We start from the raw sequence: 14,788 nt of genomic DNA on the forward strand, positions 1-14,788 counted from the left end.
ATATTACAGATATAGCTGAATAATAAGTTTTTGTTTCTTATAACTAAACTTGGTTTAGTTATAAGAAACAAAAACTTGTTTACAGTTAGATTCCTGTGCTATTCCACTTTTGTGAAGCTTTAAATTTACTTCATATTGCAGCTGCTTCATAGTTTTTTGCAATATCCTTTAATAAAGGTATTTTCCCCCATATTTGAATCCAAATCCTCTTGCTAAAACAAGGCTTCACTTATTTTCTTGTCATCACTAAAAATAGTAATAAAATATTATAGGTGATTATAGGTATTTGATTGAATTGTAATGAAAATATTTGTACTTATGTACATGGGCTATGTATACTTACAAGCAAAATTACTGTCGTATGTGAGTTTGGGTTACATGAGGTAACAATGAACTAGCATTTATGTCCCGATATGTCCCAACATGAGGAACATCCATCACATCGTCAACGGACTGATTCTCTGCACTTCCAAAATTGAAATTCCGGTAGTAAAGTTCCAATCTACAAGGTGAAAAAGTTAAGAATAAATAACAACAACAGAAGTTATAATTCAAGCTCCAATTGAATATTTACTTAATATTGTTACGTAACTTAAAAATATTTGTAAAAAGGTACACATTTTTTCCATTTTTTGGCTATAAGTGCCTAATTTTATTGGAAAAAAATGAAAATCAAATATTTTTGAGGTTATACCTTTCGACTAATTCTGCCCGTCTTCCGTTAAGCGATGCGCCTCTTTTCATTAGCTCAGCTTTTAGCTCACTTACACGCCAAGACGAATACATAATGATTTCAATATAATTAATACAGAAATTATACAAAACTACTAAATAAATTTGTTGTTGTTGTTTGACAAAATCATTGACAGGTAAAAGCTAAGGTGGCGGCATCTACGAAAAGTTTCGACCGGCCTTCCCCATTTTGTTGTCTTAGCCTAGTGATGTACAAATAGTCAAACTTGAAATTCGATAAATGGGAGGTTAGCACCACAGAAATGGATATAGCTGCCACAGATTACTAGTATATATTTGATAGCTGCCATGTGTATGCACTTCGCGTGCCATCGCGTTCCAAAACGTTGTACAATGTCAAAATTTAGAAAGTCTGTTCTTTAGTCTGCGTAACTGCGTTCCACCGTTATCGGAATCGGACGTCAATCGGAATTCTAAAAATGTCTAATTGTGCCGTATTGGGCTGTGGAAATTCGACTAGAAACGTTGGTCTAAATAGTGGATACGTTTCTTTTCATCGGTAAGTAATTTTATTATTAAATCATGTATCCTTTATTTTAAAATCAATTATTTAATGTTAATCGTGGGTGGTTGTAGTTTTTACCATGAAATCTACGTAATAGGGTTGTTGAGGAAGTGATTATGAGGAAGAGGAGGAGGAAGAGAAATTGTCACGCGCAAATTTAGAGGATGCGGATGAGGAAGAGGATATTTTTTGAGGAAGAGGATGCGGATGAGGAAGTGGATGAGGTATGGGATGATAGGAAATTATAAATACTAACGGACCCAAATCAAAAGCCTTTGTCCGGTCTGTACATAACTAGGTACATACGTTACACAAAAAAATAATTAAAAGGGCATTTTCCAGTGGACCAAACTATGAATCTAAACTATTCTCAAAACACACACAATAAAGAATCATCAAAATCGGTCCAGCAGTTAAGGAGGAGCTCAGTAACATGCACAACACACGCACACAAAAATAATCGGCCAAGTGCGAGTCGGACTCGCGCACGAACGGTTCCGTACCGTTATAGAGAAAAAATAGGCCAAAATTTGTGTTTTTTGTACCTATGTGAGCCCCCCTTATTTTTTTTAATTTTTTTTTTTAATTTTATTATAAATCATTAAAGTACACATACAATTAAGGACTTAGTGAAAATTTCAAGTGCGTAACTGTTGCCATTATTGATTACGAGCAAAAAAGGCCAAAAAAATCAAGTTTGTTGTATGGGAGCCCCCCTTAAATATTATTTTAATTTTGTTTTTAGTATTTGTTGTTATAGCGGCCACAAAAATACACAATCTGTGAAAATTTCAGAAGGCTAGCTATAGCCGTTCTTGAGATACAGCCTGGAGACAGACCTGGAGACAGACAGACAGACATCGAAGTCTCAGTAATAGAGTCCCATTTTTACCCTTTGGGTACGGAACCCTAAAAAGATGAGTTAATGATACAATTCTCGCGCTCTGGCGTGTGCGTTGCCATGATTGGATACGCGACGCGCATGCGCAGTGAAATTCCTCATAAATTCCTCTTAAATTTTGAGGAAGCGATAGCGGAAGAGGATTTTTTTTTATTTATGAGGATGCGGTAGCGGTAGAGGAACCCAAAATATTGCGGAACTTCCTCATTATGAGGAATCGGAAGTGGAATCCTTAGCAACCCTACTACGTAACTGCGTGTGTACCGCATGATTCATAATACATTGCCGCTTTAGTTAGAAAATTATAGAGCCCGTTCTGTTTGTCCGCTATTGAGCGCGCAATGGAAATAAAACAATCGATACTTTCACTCATCGCTTAGTTTCGAGGTACACTCAATATTCTCATTTTTTTGTCAAATGAAGCAAATAGTGTTGTACATATTCTCGATTCTAATTAATCGATTTTCGAAACAGACATGAAACAGAGGAATGATAATGTTCGCTTTGGGACATTTTGTGACTCGGTAATTATATTTTATGTAATATGTATTTATGTTCATGTTTAGTGATTTAGTTTAGAATAATATGATATATTACTAGCTGTCCTGGCAAGCACGTATCTTTAGATTTATCATTCCTCTGTATATTAACTCGAATAATAATCGATTAAAAATCGATATACCTATTAAAGTGGCAAAACAGACGTGGCGCGGCGATGCCTTCGAATCGATTCCGCGCGTACGGGTATTCCCATCACTAAAGCGCTCTTGTGACGTCACAGTAGGTATGAAAAAAGTGACACGCTCGTGTTCATACAAATTGGAGCGACATGGCGCGGCGGTTCTAACTATATCTATTTCTGTGGTTAGCACCATAAAGATAATATACTTACCTACTACCTAGCGGAATTAAGAAACAAAGGCCTGAACAAGAGAGATGTCACTATCAGTGATGCGTGGTAAAAAGAGACGTATGATACATGACATCAGGACTCTTTTTTTGACGTCCAGTCGGCACTTATCGGCACTTTGACAATTTAATCTCATAAAATTCGTGTTCAATCGTGCTTGTGTAAGTGTATACGTAAACATATTTTTACACACAGACGTAAATCAATTTCGGTTTCATTTGACAGCCCGAGATTGTTGCTCTATAGTCTATTCCGCTAGGTATATTAACTTTCAGTGATGTGGTGACTGGTGCCGGAAGCGGCAAGCGCTGCGGAGGACGCGGTGCGTATTTCGATCCCGCTCCTCCACGTGTAGCGTTGACGAGGGCATGGGGGGGGGGGGGGGGTTTAACGGTAAACCGCCGGCGCACTGAGCCGGAGGGAGTTCGACATACCCCTCTCCTTCCCCCGAGGGGGCGGGGGACGTAGTGCAATTTCCCCTCCTTAAAAAAAATATTAACTTTATGGTTAGCACTTAGCACTGACCTCCATTATACTAGTACGCTGGACTTATGATATATTACCCTTTGAAATTAATGTCTGCTGTTTTGTGTGCCTATTTGAAGCGGAATCAGTTCCCCTATGCGGTGGAAGAGAACTAAATCTGACGTAAGTTGCAAATGGCTGCTTAGTCGTTATTGGTTGTAGAAACTAGTATTAGTTCCAATTTATGGAAAAGTGGTCATTTTAACAAACTTGCTATAATAATTATTTTATATCAAAAATATGTAGTTCGACTAACAACAATCGTATGATCGAATGTCGATAAAATATGAACTTCCCTATAATGTCAAAGCTGTCAACCGTGATACTTTTTTTTTCATAATATGGCGCTTGGCTTTTTAACCATGGCCAGTGTCAGGTAAAATATGGCGGGAAAAATTTTTTTCGTGAAAAGTCAATGATGAAATACTCAAACCAGATATGTTACTACCGCGCGCGTTGTGAAGCTTCAAATACGGCCCAATTGGGCCGTCTGTTGTTTAGTCTGCATCGAGCGCAGTCACAAACGTGCCGCGTAGGTAAGACACTAAATAAATTGAAAATGACGTCGTGCGTGTTTCGAAAATGTACCAATTATGACTCGAAAGTAAACAAAACACATGGAATCTCTTATCACATGTCTTGATTGCAATAAATACCTCGATTATTTACATTTTCAATTATTTTTTCGAACAATCTGGAAAAAAATTGAATTTTCGTCATAGCTCAGGCGAAGAAAGAGACAGCGATACGATTCGACGTTTAAAAATAGAACTGTCTCTTTTATGTAAATGGTTTTTCGCATAGAGTATACATTATAGCAAGCTATAGAGTGCTTCTAACAAGGTATGAACTGTAAGCACGAGTGTGAACATATTTTCCTATATGCGTCTTACGATGGCGCATGGAACATCACTAGACTTGCGTTATACGTTTGACAAGTATCTATAGAACTTCTGCTTACGATCGGCACTACGGGGAACGAGCGATGCGCGCGCTCTATAGATTCCTAATGTATACTCTAAGGTTTTTCGTATCTTTTATTTCACTTATCTGTCAAATTTGTCAATGTCTGCAATTTTGAATTTGAAAATTGTTCAGAAGATATTTAAGCCGGAAAATAGTATGGACGTAACATATCTGTATATGTAGAATATCATTGTGAAAAGTTTACAAAAGTCGTTTTTCCAGATGATCGTCAAGTCACAATAGACATAACGACCAGTAGTTCGACTGCAAAGAGACGGACAGGTTTCGATATCTGTCAAATTCGTCGGGTTTCACTAGGATTATGAACGGAATGTGCCTCGCGCTGGCTGATATAATTTATTTTTAAATATTTAAAATAAAGATTTCAAAATTGGATTCTGTCAATTTTTATTGGATGTGCCAAAACACAAACAACAATACGACCAAAGAAGAACACGTCCAGCGAATATGTCATAGTTTTAAGAGGATACACCAGGGGCTAGAGAAATGAAAAAAAAGTAGTAATATCTATAGCTGTCTCCCTTACCTCAAGCTTATACCGGAGAACGCCATAGAGACAACTGCAGAAAATCCAAAAAATCAACGATTCGTTGTCCCCTGATTCCTTCTCCAAAACTTAACCGATTTAAGTACTTTACAAGCTCTGTATGGAGTCCTACGCTCAATCATTTCAGAGAATTGAAAAAACTCAAAGACACTTCACCAGACACTTGCAGCGCCTACATTTCTACAAGATTATACCACAGGGTGTTCGGAGAAAAATCCACGATCTTGCCATGCTCCACAAACTAACTAAAATTTTGCGTGGGCCTCCTTGGAGAACAAACGTGGGGAAGCATGCCCCACCACAGCGTATGTGTGACTTATACAGCTACACATGTGCAAAGGACAATAGTGTCGACATTTTTCATGACAACTTTAATGTTTTCATAAAAAAGGTCCTAAAGTGCTTTGAGTTACCCACCAATAATTAATTCAATATCCCGTACTTAAGATATATTCCTAAATCAATTAATCAATGCAATAATTTGAATAATTTGTATACATAATATTATTACCTGAATCAATTTTATGTTGCTCTTAAAATGTTATTAATAATATGTAATTCGATCAGCTATTAAATTTTAAGTTATTAATTTATTTCTAATTTATGTTCATAATATAATTTATAATTGTTTTTAAATACTATTTAATGTAATTTTGCGTGTTGTTGTTAACACTATACTAATAAATGTTGTGTTGCCTATAAAGGTGTGTGCATCAGGTATTGAAGACTAGTACTACACTATCAACTGTAATTTTTTAAATGCATATGCTGTTGGTAACCTTAATAAATAAATAAATAAATATTTTTTTCATTAAAGATTAAAGAAAGGCTTGAGCTGTGTTTCTATGTTTTATTTTTTTTTTTGTATAATCTAGCCAAATCTATTTTCTGGATGTTTGAACACAGCGGAAAATCTGGCCATTTTTTGGGTTTTTGAATGTTCATATCTTATTTAATAATTAAATTATGAAAAAAAAGAAAACATAGGGACATTGTATTAGTGGCCGTAGATATTCAGGAAAAAAATTATAACTCTACTATCATTATCCAGGGAGGAAACAGGGGACAACGTTTGTATGGAAAAAAGGGCGGTGTGGACTCCTCTTAAATTTGTAGGTAACAATTTAACAACCCTAGCGACGATTTTCGTCATAATACGTCAAATTTAAAAATTTCAACATCAGTTCTAAGTCGGTATACTACGACAGTATATATTAAGTCTATGGTATACTCTATAATTCTGTCTACTCTGGTCAAGTCGAAAGTCTAGTAAAAGTCTAAAAAAGTCATAGACTTAATATACAGTGTGTAACAAAAACTAGTGATAATACTTTAGGGTGTGTACATGTTCCTTGTAGAGAGTTCACTGTGAAAGTAGCAGCTCTGAAAGACGAATATTTTTTTTCACTTTGGTCTTTCAGCGCTGCTACTTTCACAGTGAACTCTCTACAAGGAACACGTACACACCCTAAAGTATTATCACTTGTTTTTGTTACACTCTGTATAGGTTTATGAAAAAAGTAGTCAGTAAAGTCAACGAGTCAAGTCAGTTGTTTTAAGTAAAGTGGTAGACCCTTTACTAAAACTTTCGATGGAGTTTAAGAGGGAACACAAAATGGCACGTTTCTTGAAGTTGTTTCACTTGCCCACACTTGTGCACAGTGCACGACATCGAATCATAGGTAATATGTTTTATTTTTAGTCTACGATGTTGCCACTTTTTAATTTCTTCACTTTTATTGTTAAAAATGACCTTTGGGCCTCTGATGCCCGAAATAAATGATTTGATTGATTTGATTGATTAAATCCAAGGTTAAATCCAAAGTACCATAATAATAAATTGACCAATAATTAACGCATTTGCGGCCTAAGCGGGACCAAGCTTGCTCTGATTTTATTAAAAGGGATTTTAAAAGAAACAAATCGTTAACAGTTTATTTGATATAATGTTAGATAAATAAAATTCATATAATGAACATGTAAACATAGGTATTATAACTAATGTCTTTTGAGATTATTAATTTTTAAGATAATATTTAGAATAGGAACATGCCTTATAGTTGGGGAGGGGAAGAGGGGATTTCGGGACTAGCTCGAGCGTGCCAGATTAAGCTTGTATAGGCTTCCGACATGTGTCTAGTCATCATAGTATAGAAATCAGATTTCTCAAGTGGTGGGTTCAATTTTTTTTTTATATTGAAATGTCATCGGATTTGTCAGATTAAGATAGGGGATGTTAAGGCCGGTATAAATAGTCAGTACTTAAGATGCGACCCAGTCTCAAGACGCGGTTCGGCTCTGTGATTGGTCCAAATTTTGACAACTAATCAATCACAGAGCCTGGACCGTGTCTTGAGACCGAAATGCATCTTGAGTACTGACTATTTATACCAGCCTTAGTATACCGAAGAAGCTTCCTTAAAAAGCACTGACGACTCAAAGGTTAGGTAAGCCTGTAGGGACATTTTAAAGTAAGTATAAAAAAATAAAGCTTCATATTTTCCTAACTGAGCTTCGCAGATATTTTATTTTGTACTAAACTAAATGATTTAGTCCTTGTTGTCTAAAATATAATAATATCTGACCGAAATAAGCAATTTTCTGAATATATTTTCTTTTTCAAAACTTTAAAATGGCTGCAGTTTCTGAACCCACCGCTAAAATAAAAAACGCTTTTATTTTTTTTGACTACAAAATTAGCACCTTCCCCTCCCCTACTATTACGTTCATCTTTTTTTTTTCTTTACAGAGGTTGTAGTGGTAGCAGTAGATGAAAGCAGCTAAAAGCAAAGTGCAATTTTAGCCTGTTTCATTAGCTTTAAATACTACTGTTATGTATAATGTATTATCTTTTAGTAGACCTTCTTGTTATAAAATTTTAAAATCTCATTAGGTATGCGATTTAGAGAAATTTTGACCAAAGCCTAATGCTGCTTGTAGACGGACCTGTGGAAACAAAGTTAAACACAAGTAGCGTCAGGAATTTTACAAAAATCTTTTTATGTGGTGACTGCACTTGAGCAGTATTTATTTTATCTAAACATAATTAAGTAACACAGTTAATATAAATAATTCATAATAAGTATTACCTATAACAAACTTTTCTTAAAACAAATTAATTTCATTATTTTGTATTTTTGTACGAATTGATTCATATAATTAATATAATACAGAAATATTTATGATCTCAGTCCACCTTACATAATATTCATAATTTTACGAAACCTCCTTGTTCTCAATGATGGCAATCAGCGCCTGCCTGTCCCTCTTGTTTTCGCATGCGCAGGTGACCAGCGCCTTCAGATGTTTATTCGAGTACTCGGTGTGCGTTTTGACGAACTCCTCCAACTCGTTTCGCGGCAAATAGTACGCCTTGACGTACCGATCCACGTAATCCTGGTACGGCACCGGCTTCAACCGGGATATCTTCTCCAGCTTGACGAAAAGCTGCCTGTAGTCGAGCTGCATCAGGCTCCTGCCGCCGTTGGAACACTTCGTCGCGTTCGAGAACCCCTCCACCAGCAGGTGAACTATGAACTTGGCGACCATCGACCACACGGAATTGATCACTTGTACGTTCAGCGAGACTCGCGCGGCAACGTTCTCTAGGCGCAGCGCGAACACCTGTATCTTCCGGACGACCGTATCCACGTAGGGGCTGTGCTCCACCGCCACCTCCTTCACGTTCCACCGCACCTGGGCCATCGCCACGAGGGTGGAGCTCGCTTCCACCGCCCTCGATGCCGAACACATGTACACCGGCGCCCTCAGGTCGGTCGCCGCGGCCAGGGTCGACTCCTTGAAGTGGTCCAAGATCATCCGCTGAGGTTGGTCGACTACGTGCTCCAAGTACGGGTGGAGGAGCTCGAACTGCTTCGCCAGAAACACGACGCTCTCGACGGCCACGATTCGCTCGCTGAGGCCGTGCAGATTCTCCTCGGACACGAGGTCCAGGTGCTGCGGCACGTTCGGAAACTCGACGCTCGAGGCCCGGTCCGCGCTGCCGATGCTGGTTGTTATTCTCTTCAGCGTCGCGTTGAGTTTTGTGCTGTACAACGTCGAGGAGGAAACCGGCAAGTCCGACGTAAAGAAAGAATGAACGGTGTAGAAGTAGTAGTCGAAGAGCTGATTCATGAGCATTATCACCTCCAAGGATATCTGTGGCAGGTAGCGACCGATCTGCAGGTACTGGCCGCAGTTCCGGAGCACGGACAGCGTTGTGTTGGTGACGATGACGCTGTCCCGCACCCTGGAGGGGCTGGCGGGCGGGCGGTCAGCGACGTCGGAGTAGTCGCCGTGGTCCGCCTCGTCGACGAAGTCCCGCCTCAGCTCATCGGGCTCGTCGTCGGAGTAGTCGCTCGCGTCCGACTCCGGCTCCAGGCCGAATATGTCGTCGTTCGTTATATTTTCGTTCCTGAAGATGTCGAACGGGGTCCGGGTGGAGTTCGGCGCGAAGTACCTGAGCATGTACTCGCTGTCGTCCTGCGACGGGACCGACGACGTCGCGTCGGACTGGGTCCCCCTGGGGCCGGCGATTGCCGAGTCCGACGTCGCGGGGTTGAGATACTTCCTGAATTGCTTGAATTCCTGCAGGCTGAGGACGTTAAAGTCGGACCTGACGGGGCACTGCTCCCAGCCCTCGTTCTCCAAAAATAACTTCAGCTCCTCCATTCTACCTCTATGGTAGTTTTTGATGTAAGATACGCTCTGCGTCTTTATAAAATCGTGCAGCAGATCCGACGTGTCGCCGCAGAAGACTTCCGCGATCTGCGTCAATTTTCTTAAAATACCTAGCATCTGGATGAACTTCTCGAACGGGTACTCCTCCAGGCCCGAACTCTTCAGGAACATGGACACTTTCGCCTGCACATCGTGCCATATCCGAATGAGGCCGGCCTTCAACTTCTGTCTGATGTACTCCCTGCTGACGTTCCTCTCTATCTCGAGGACATCGCTGGAGCTCGGCGGGCGGTCGTCGTTTTTCGAATGCCAATCGACCAGGAGGTAGTAGCTTCGCATAACCAGAAACAACTTCTCGCAGAGGCTCAACAGGCACGTCGGAGCCTTCGACGCGTGGACAGCCCGGCACATCTCGGCGAATTTCATCTCCGAGGCGTCGTCGACGAAGGGTCGGACGGCTTCCACCGCCGACTCGTTGACGGCGGAGCAGTAGTGCATGTGCAGCTGCTCCATCGCCGCCTGCGTCTTGCCGAGGAGGTCGTAAGCTTTTTTCAATTTTTGAAAGACGCGCTCGTCGAATTCGTAGCAGACGCCGGCCAAGACGGAGTCCAGCTTTTCTTCGGTCATGTCCAGGGTGTCTTGCAGACGCGCCGCGAGGTCCGCGATACACGTGTACTCCTTGTGCACGGCGGCGGCTCTCCTACTTTTCAATATTAATTCTATAGCCTCATAGTACTCCTTTTTATTTAACAGATCCGCTGCATCCTTTTCGACACTCCGGAGGCTTCTCAAAAGATCCAAGGATTTAAGTACGGATTTTATGATTTGTCTCTTCCGGACGTTAGCTAGGATGACAAAGGTGGAAATTGTGAGATGATTGGAGGCGGCGTGCAGCCGCTCCCTCGCTCTTCTGCAGGTCTGCAAGGTGTCGGCCAGCTGGGACCTGATGTTCTGTATCTCGGCGAACTCTCGGTCGCAGTTGTCTCGCTGCTGGGATATGAGATGGAGAGCTTTACCTGACACGACCTACGATAAAGACAAAAAGTATAAGTCACATGCTAGACAACCGGAAGAAATGCATCCTCGTGTTTTCTATTAAATGATGTATCACCTGCTGTTGACGTTTAAGTTTGGTAAACATTCGCTCTATCGCCTCGCAGTTGGGCGGCGACGGCGCGTGCTCCAGCGCGTACCTCGCCGCGTCGAACTCCGCCGGCGGGGAGAAATACACGTGTTCTATTTCACGAAGTACCTGGCGAAAACACAAATTGTGAGGCGTGCTAGGAGTACACTAATTAATACACAGAAGTCAAAAGTGAGGTCTGGGATTTAAGGAGACTTGGGAATAACTTGCCAAAACAACAAACCTATTGATGACATACTCTTGTTGAGCCGTTGTCCTGACTCTTTAGTGCCTTCACATTATCGCAAACAGTGCAGACGTAACGCGACCGCCCGCGCCATCCATTTGTCGCGGGCGGTCTTTGCTGCTGCTAGCAATAAAATCTGAAGATGCTCTAAGGCTGGCACTTAGCATTCCCGCTGACGCCATCCGGCTGCCGCGGCTTCGCATGTGCTACCCGGTGCGGCATGCGTCGCAGCGCTATTACAGCATTACGGATAACGAGAGCCGGGCCGTGACTGCCACGTATGTTGACGTGCAAAATGGAGTGATTGTAAACAATGAGGCCATAATATAATACCTAGTCGTGATTTGTGCATTAGAAGTTAGTACGTAGAATAACTAAAAAAAGTATTTATCTACAATCCCTAGGTAACAGTGGTAGTGTTTTTTTTTTTTTCATTTTCATCAATGTGGAATATTACACTGAGGTCAAGCAAAGAGCGCTATTATATAATACTCCCTACACCGGTTTCGGTGACGGCGGCCAGTTTCATTGAAACCAGGCCTGTTACGCAGGAGTAGTTTTATAGTGCCCAAGTGTGTGCGCAGTACACAAGAGCACTCTCTATTTCTATCACTCTCATAACCCAGTGGGACGGAAAACCGACACGACTGGCGAGAGATCAGGCGCAGGACCGATTTTTACATGCCCATCCGACGCGTGGATCATCTTACTTATCAGACAATCAGGTGATCAGCCTGCATTGTTCTAACCAAACTTGTAAATAGCATGTTTCCAACGCAGGATTCGAACCCACGACCTCCGGAGTCGAGAGCCACGCCCTAACCACTAGACGACGGAGGCGTTGACGGAGGCATTGAGCGCTATTAGCACAAACAGTAAATAATGTGACCAAAATCCGACATGTTGCACATGTTATCCATACCATAGAGTAATAATTTAATAAATATACATACTAATATTATATCCATACTAATATTATAAATGGGAAAGTGTGTCTGTCTGTCTTTTACCTCTTCACGCGAAAACGCTGAACCGACTAAGCTGAAAGGTATGGAGATACTTTAAGTCCCGGGAAAGGACATAGGATACTTTTTATCCCGGAACAATGTACGGTTCCCGCGTGGTAAACAAATGTTGGCGCAACAGAGTTGCGGGCGTCATCTACTATCAGGATATTCAGACAAATACATTGTCCAATGTTGAACAACACTTTTTGTTTGCTGTTTATGCTGGGACTGCATTCTAGCGTGAAAACATTTAACTTCCGTCGCCCATGGACACACGCAACATCAGAAGAGCTGCAGGTGCGTTGCCGGCCTTTTAAGGGAGAATAGGATTACAGGGTAGGTGAGATAAGTAAGGTAAGGGAATTAGGCTTCCGGTAAACTCACTCACTCGGCGTCACACCGCGCAAGCGCTGTTTCACGCCGGTTTTCCGTGAGCCCATGGTATTTCTCCGGCCCGTTCGTGCCGTAGCATGACTCTACCACGTATAAATTGCAGTAATATGTCCTATTGTACTATTCGTATTAAGTATACATTGCATACTACTCACATACTGATCCTATTATAATATTGGAACACAAACCTCAAGGTCGGCTGCGGACTGTGCGGCAGTCATGGACCGTGAGTTGATGCCCGGCGGAGCATTCCGATTCTCGATGTTGGATGGTAGCATTTTGTTCTGAAAGGAAATGAAAAGCTATAATACACGTCTTTTAATCGTGTTTTTAAAAATTGTTAATAATAGTGTATAATATAATACAGTAATATTACATTAAACACAGATTAACTTTAGCAACATATTTTCCAATAATCTTAGATATACCTAGTCTTGCCATAAATACTGATACAAAGAAAAACATTTTTTTTTCTATTGCAAATAAATTTTATTAAGTACATTTACTTTTACAGTGTATCAGTTTAAAATACATAAATGTAAAACAATTTAAAATATTAAAAACTTATTCAAATTGGCCTTCATAGGCTACAATAACATCCTCTAGACATTGTGGCCAGTTATCATTAGAAACACTGACTCTGTCCATGCATTTACAGCCATACTCTCTAAAACCGACCAAAAATCATAATTCAGTGGATTAAGTCCGAAACGTTCGTTTCCAACCAAGATCAAACCGACCGAGCTGTATGACCAAGAGCCTTGTTGGAAGGACCATTCTTGGTTATTGAACTTGATGTTGAACCTTAGAACTTCAAGCAAAAATAAAACCATTCTGTTTGTTAAAATGTTGCTTAATTTGTAAAAAAATCTCATCCGTAAACAAACATTTTTTGTGACCGCTATATACTATTAGTATACCGCTTCAGCAGTTGTTTCAATTTTACCACCCTTTCTTTGTTAGGGTTCCGTAGCCAAAGGGTAAAAACAAGATCCTATTACTAAGACTTCGTTGTCTGTCTGTCTGTCTGTCTGTATGTTTCCAGGCTGTAACTCAAGAACGGTAATAGCTAGAGAGTCAATCTATACCATCCACTATCCAGATATCATTGATTTGATAAAGTTTAAAGTTATGTATACTTTAATTTTCACTTCTCTTTTTTTTTACTATTTTTATCTATTATTAGTGGAAACTTGTAATTGGCTCTTACTTTTATAGTAATTTTTAGTTAGTTTTTTTTTAATGATAATAAGGGGGCAAACGAGCAAACGGGTCACCTGATGGAAAGCAACTTCCATCACCCATGGACACTCGCAGCATCAGAAGAGCTGCAGGTGCGTTGCCGGCCTTTTAAGAGGTAATAGGGGAGGGTAGGGAAGGGAAGGGAATAGGGGAGGGTAGGGAAAGGAATAGGGTAGGGGATTGGGCCTCCGGTAAACTCACTCACTCGGCGAAACACAGCGTAAGCGCTGTTTCACGTTTTCTGTGACAACGTGGTATTTCTCCGGTCGAGCCGGCCCATTCGTGCCGAAGCATGGCTCTCCCACGCAGAAAAATTTTTCAGTAGATGTAAGTTTTCCAAATAAAATAAAAATAAAAACATAGTAAAACAATCACCATTAATTGAAATTCTATTGTGTCTCGTTTATCAACGGGTTAATATGCATCATTTTTGCATGGACAGCCAGACATCACTACACTGTACACTCAACACTGTAGAAAACTTACTTGTCTGTGAAAAGTTGCAGGTCACATTAAAATTTGAAGGATACACAGAACCAAAGCGAATTTAAAACACCATCGACTTTGTTGTCTTATGTCATTGATTTGTGGTCCTTCTCACTGTAAAGCAAATGATAATATAAAGCAAATAATTATCATGTCCTACATAAAAAGTAAAGACAATAAGAAAGTAACAACAAGCAACAATATTATGTACCTACTAATGCCCGAGTTAAGACACCTTTGTTACAGCCTTACCAACATCTTTCTTTTATGTATTTTCAGTCTGCAACCATTAACTGCAGTAATGAAAAGTACTTTAATTTATCTTAAAGCAAATTATTTGTTAAATTTGTCGAGATTTTAACAAAATTCCACAAAACAACCACAAAATACAAATAAACATTACGAAGTCAGCTGTCAGGTTCTTCTACTTCTTAGCTGTCAGGTTTTACGTCATTATGACAGCGTTACTTTTTTTTTACTTC

The 14,788-nt window shown here is 40.3% G+C and overlaps 1 protein-coding gene across 7 annotated transcripts; it reads right to left on the minus strand.

Moving 5' to 3' along the window:
• Positions 1-8,267: 8,267 nt before the first annotated feature.
• Positions 8,268-14,711, minus strand: LOC121725667 (syndetin). 7 transcript variants are annotated; one of them, XM_042112707.1, is made up of 5 exons: positions 14,563-14,711; positions 14,307-14,420; positions 12,767-12,862; positions 10,920-11,060; positions 8,268-10,834 (listed from the first exon to the last, which is right to left on the minus strand). In XM_042112707.1, exons 3-5 carry the CDS (start codon positions 12,854-12,856, stop codon positions 8,345-8,347), a joined length of 2,721 nt encoding a protein of 906 aa, XP_041968641.1. In that variant the 5' UTR covers positions 12,857-12,862; positions 14,307-14,420; positions 14,563-14,711; the 3' UTR covers positions 8,268-8,344. The 7 variants fall into 7 exon arrangements, with proteins under 7 accessions (XP_041968641.1, XP_041968643.1, XP_041968640.1 ...); XM_042112709.1 differs by having other exon boundaries at positions 14,351-14,420; positions 14,559-14,711; XM_042112706.1 differs by having other exon boundaries at positions 14,559-14,711.
• Positions 14,712-14,788: the final 77 nt, after the last annotated feature.

Source organism: Aricia agestis, chromosome 3 (assembly GCF_905147365.1).
Source record: "Aricia agestis chromosome 3, ilAriAges1.1, whole genome shotgun sequence".
Lineage (NCBI taxonomy): Eukaryota > Metazoa > Arthropoda > Insecta > Lepidoptera > Lycaenidae > Aricia > Aricia agestis.

Excerpts from the sequence above, each read along its gene's own strand:
- LOC121725667 (XM_042112707.1), bottom strand. The coding sequence starts at position 12,856 with ATGCTACCATCCAACATCGAGAATCGGAATGCTCCGCCGGGCATCAAC. Across the intron at positions 11,061-12,766 it reads AGTCCGCAGCCGACCTTGAG|GTACTTCGTGAAATAGAACA; the intron begins GTTTGTGTTCCA and ends TGTTTTCGCCAG. Across the intron at positions 10,835-10,919 it reads AACTTAAACGTCAACAGCAG|GTCGTGTCAGGTAAAGCTCT; the intron begins GTGATACATCAT and ends TCTTTATCGTAG.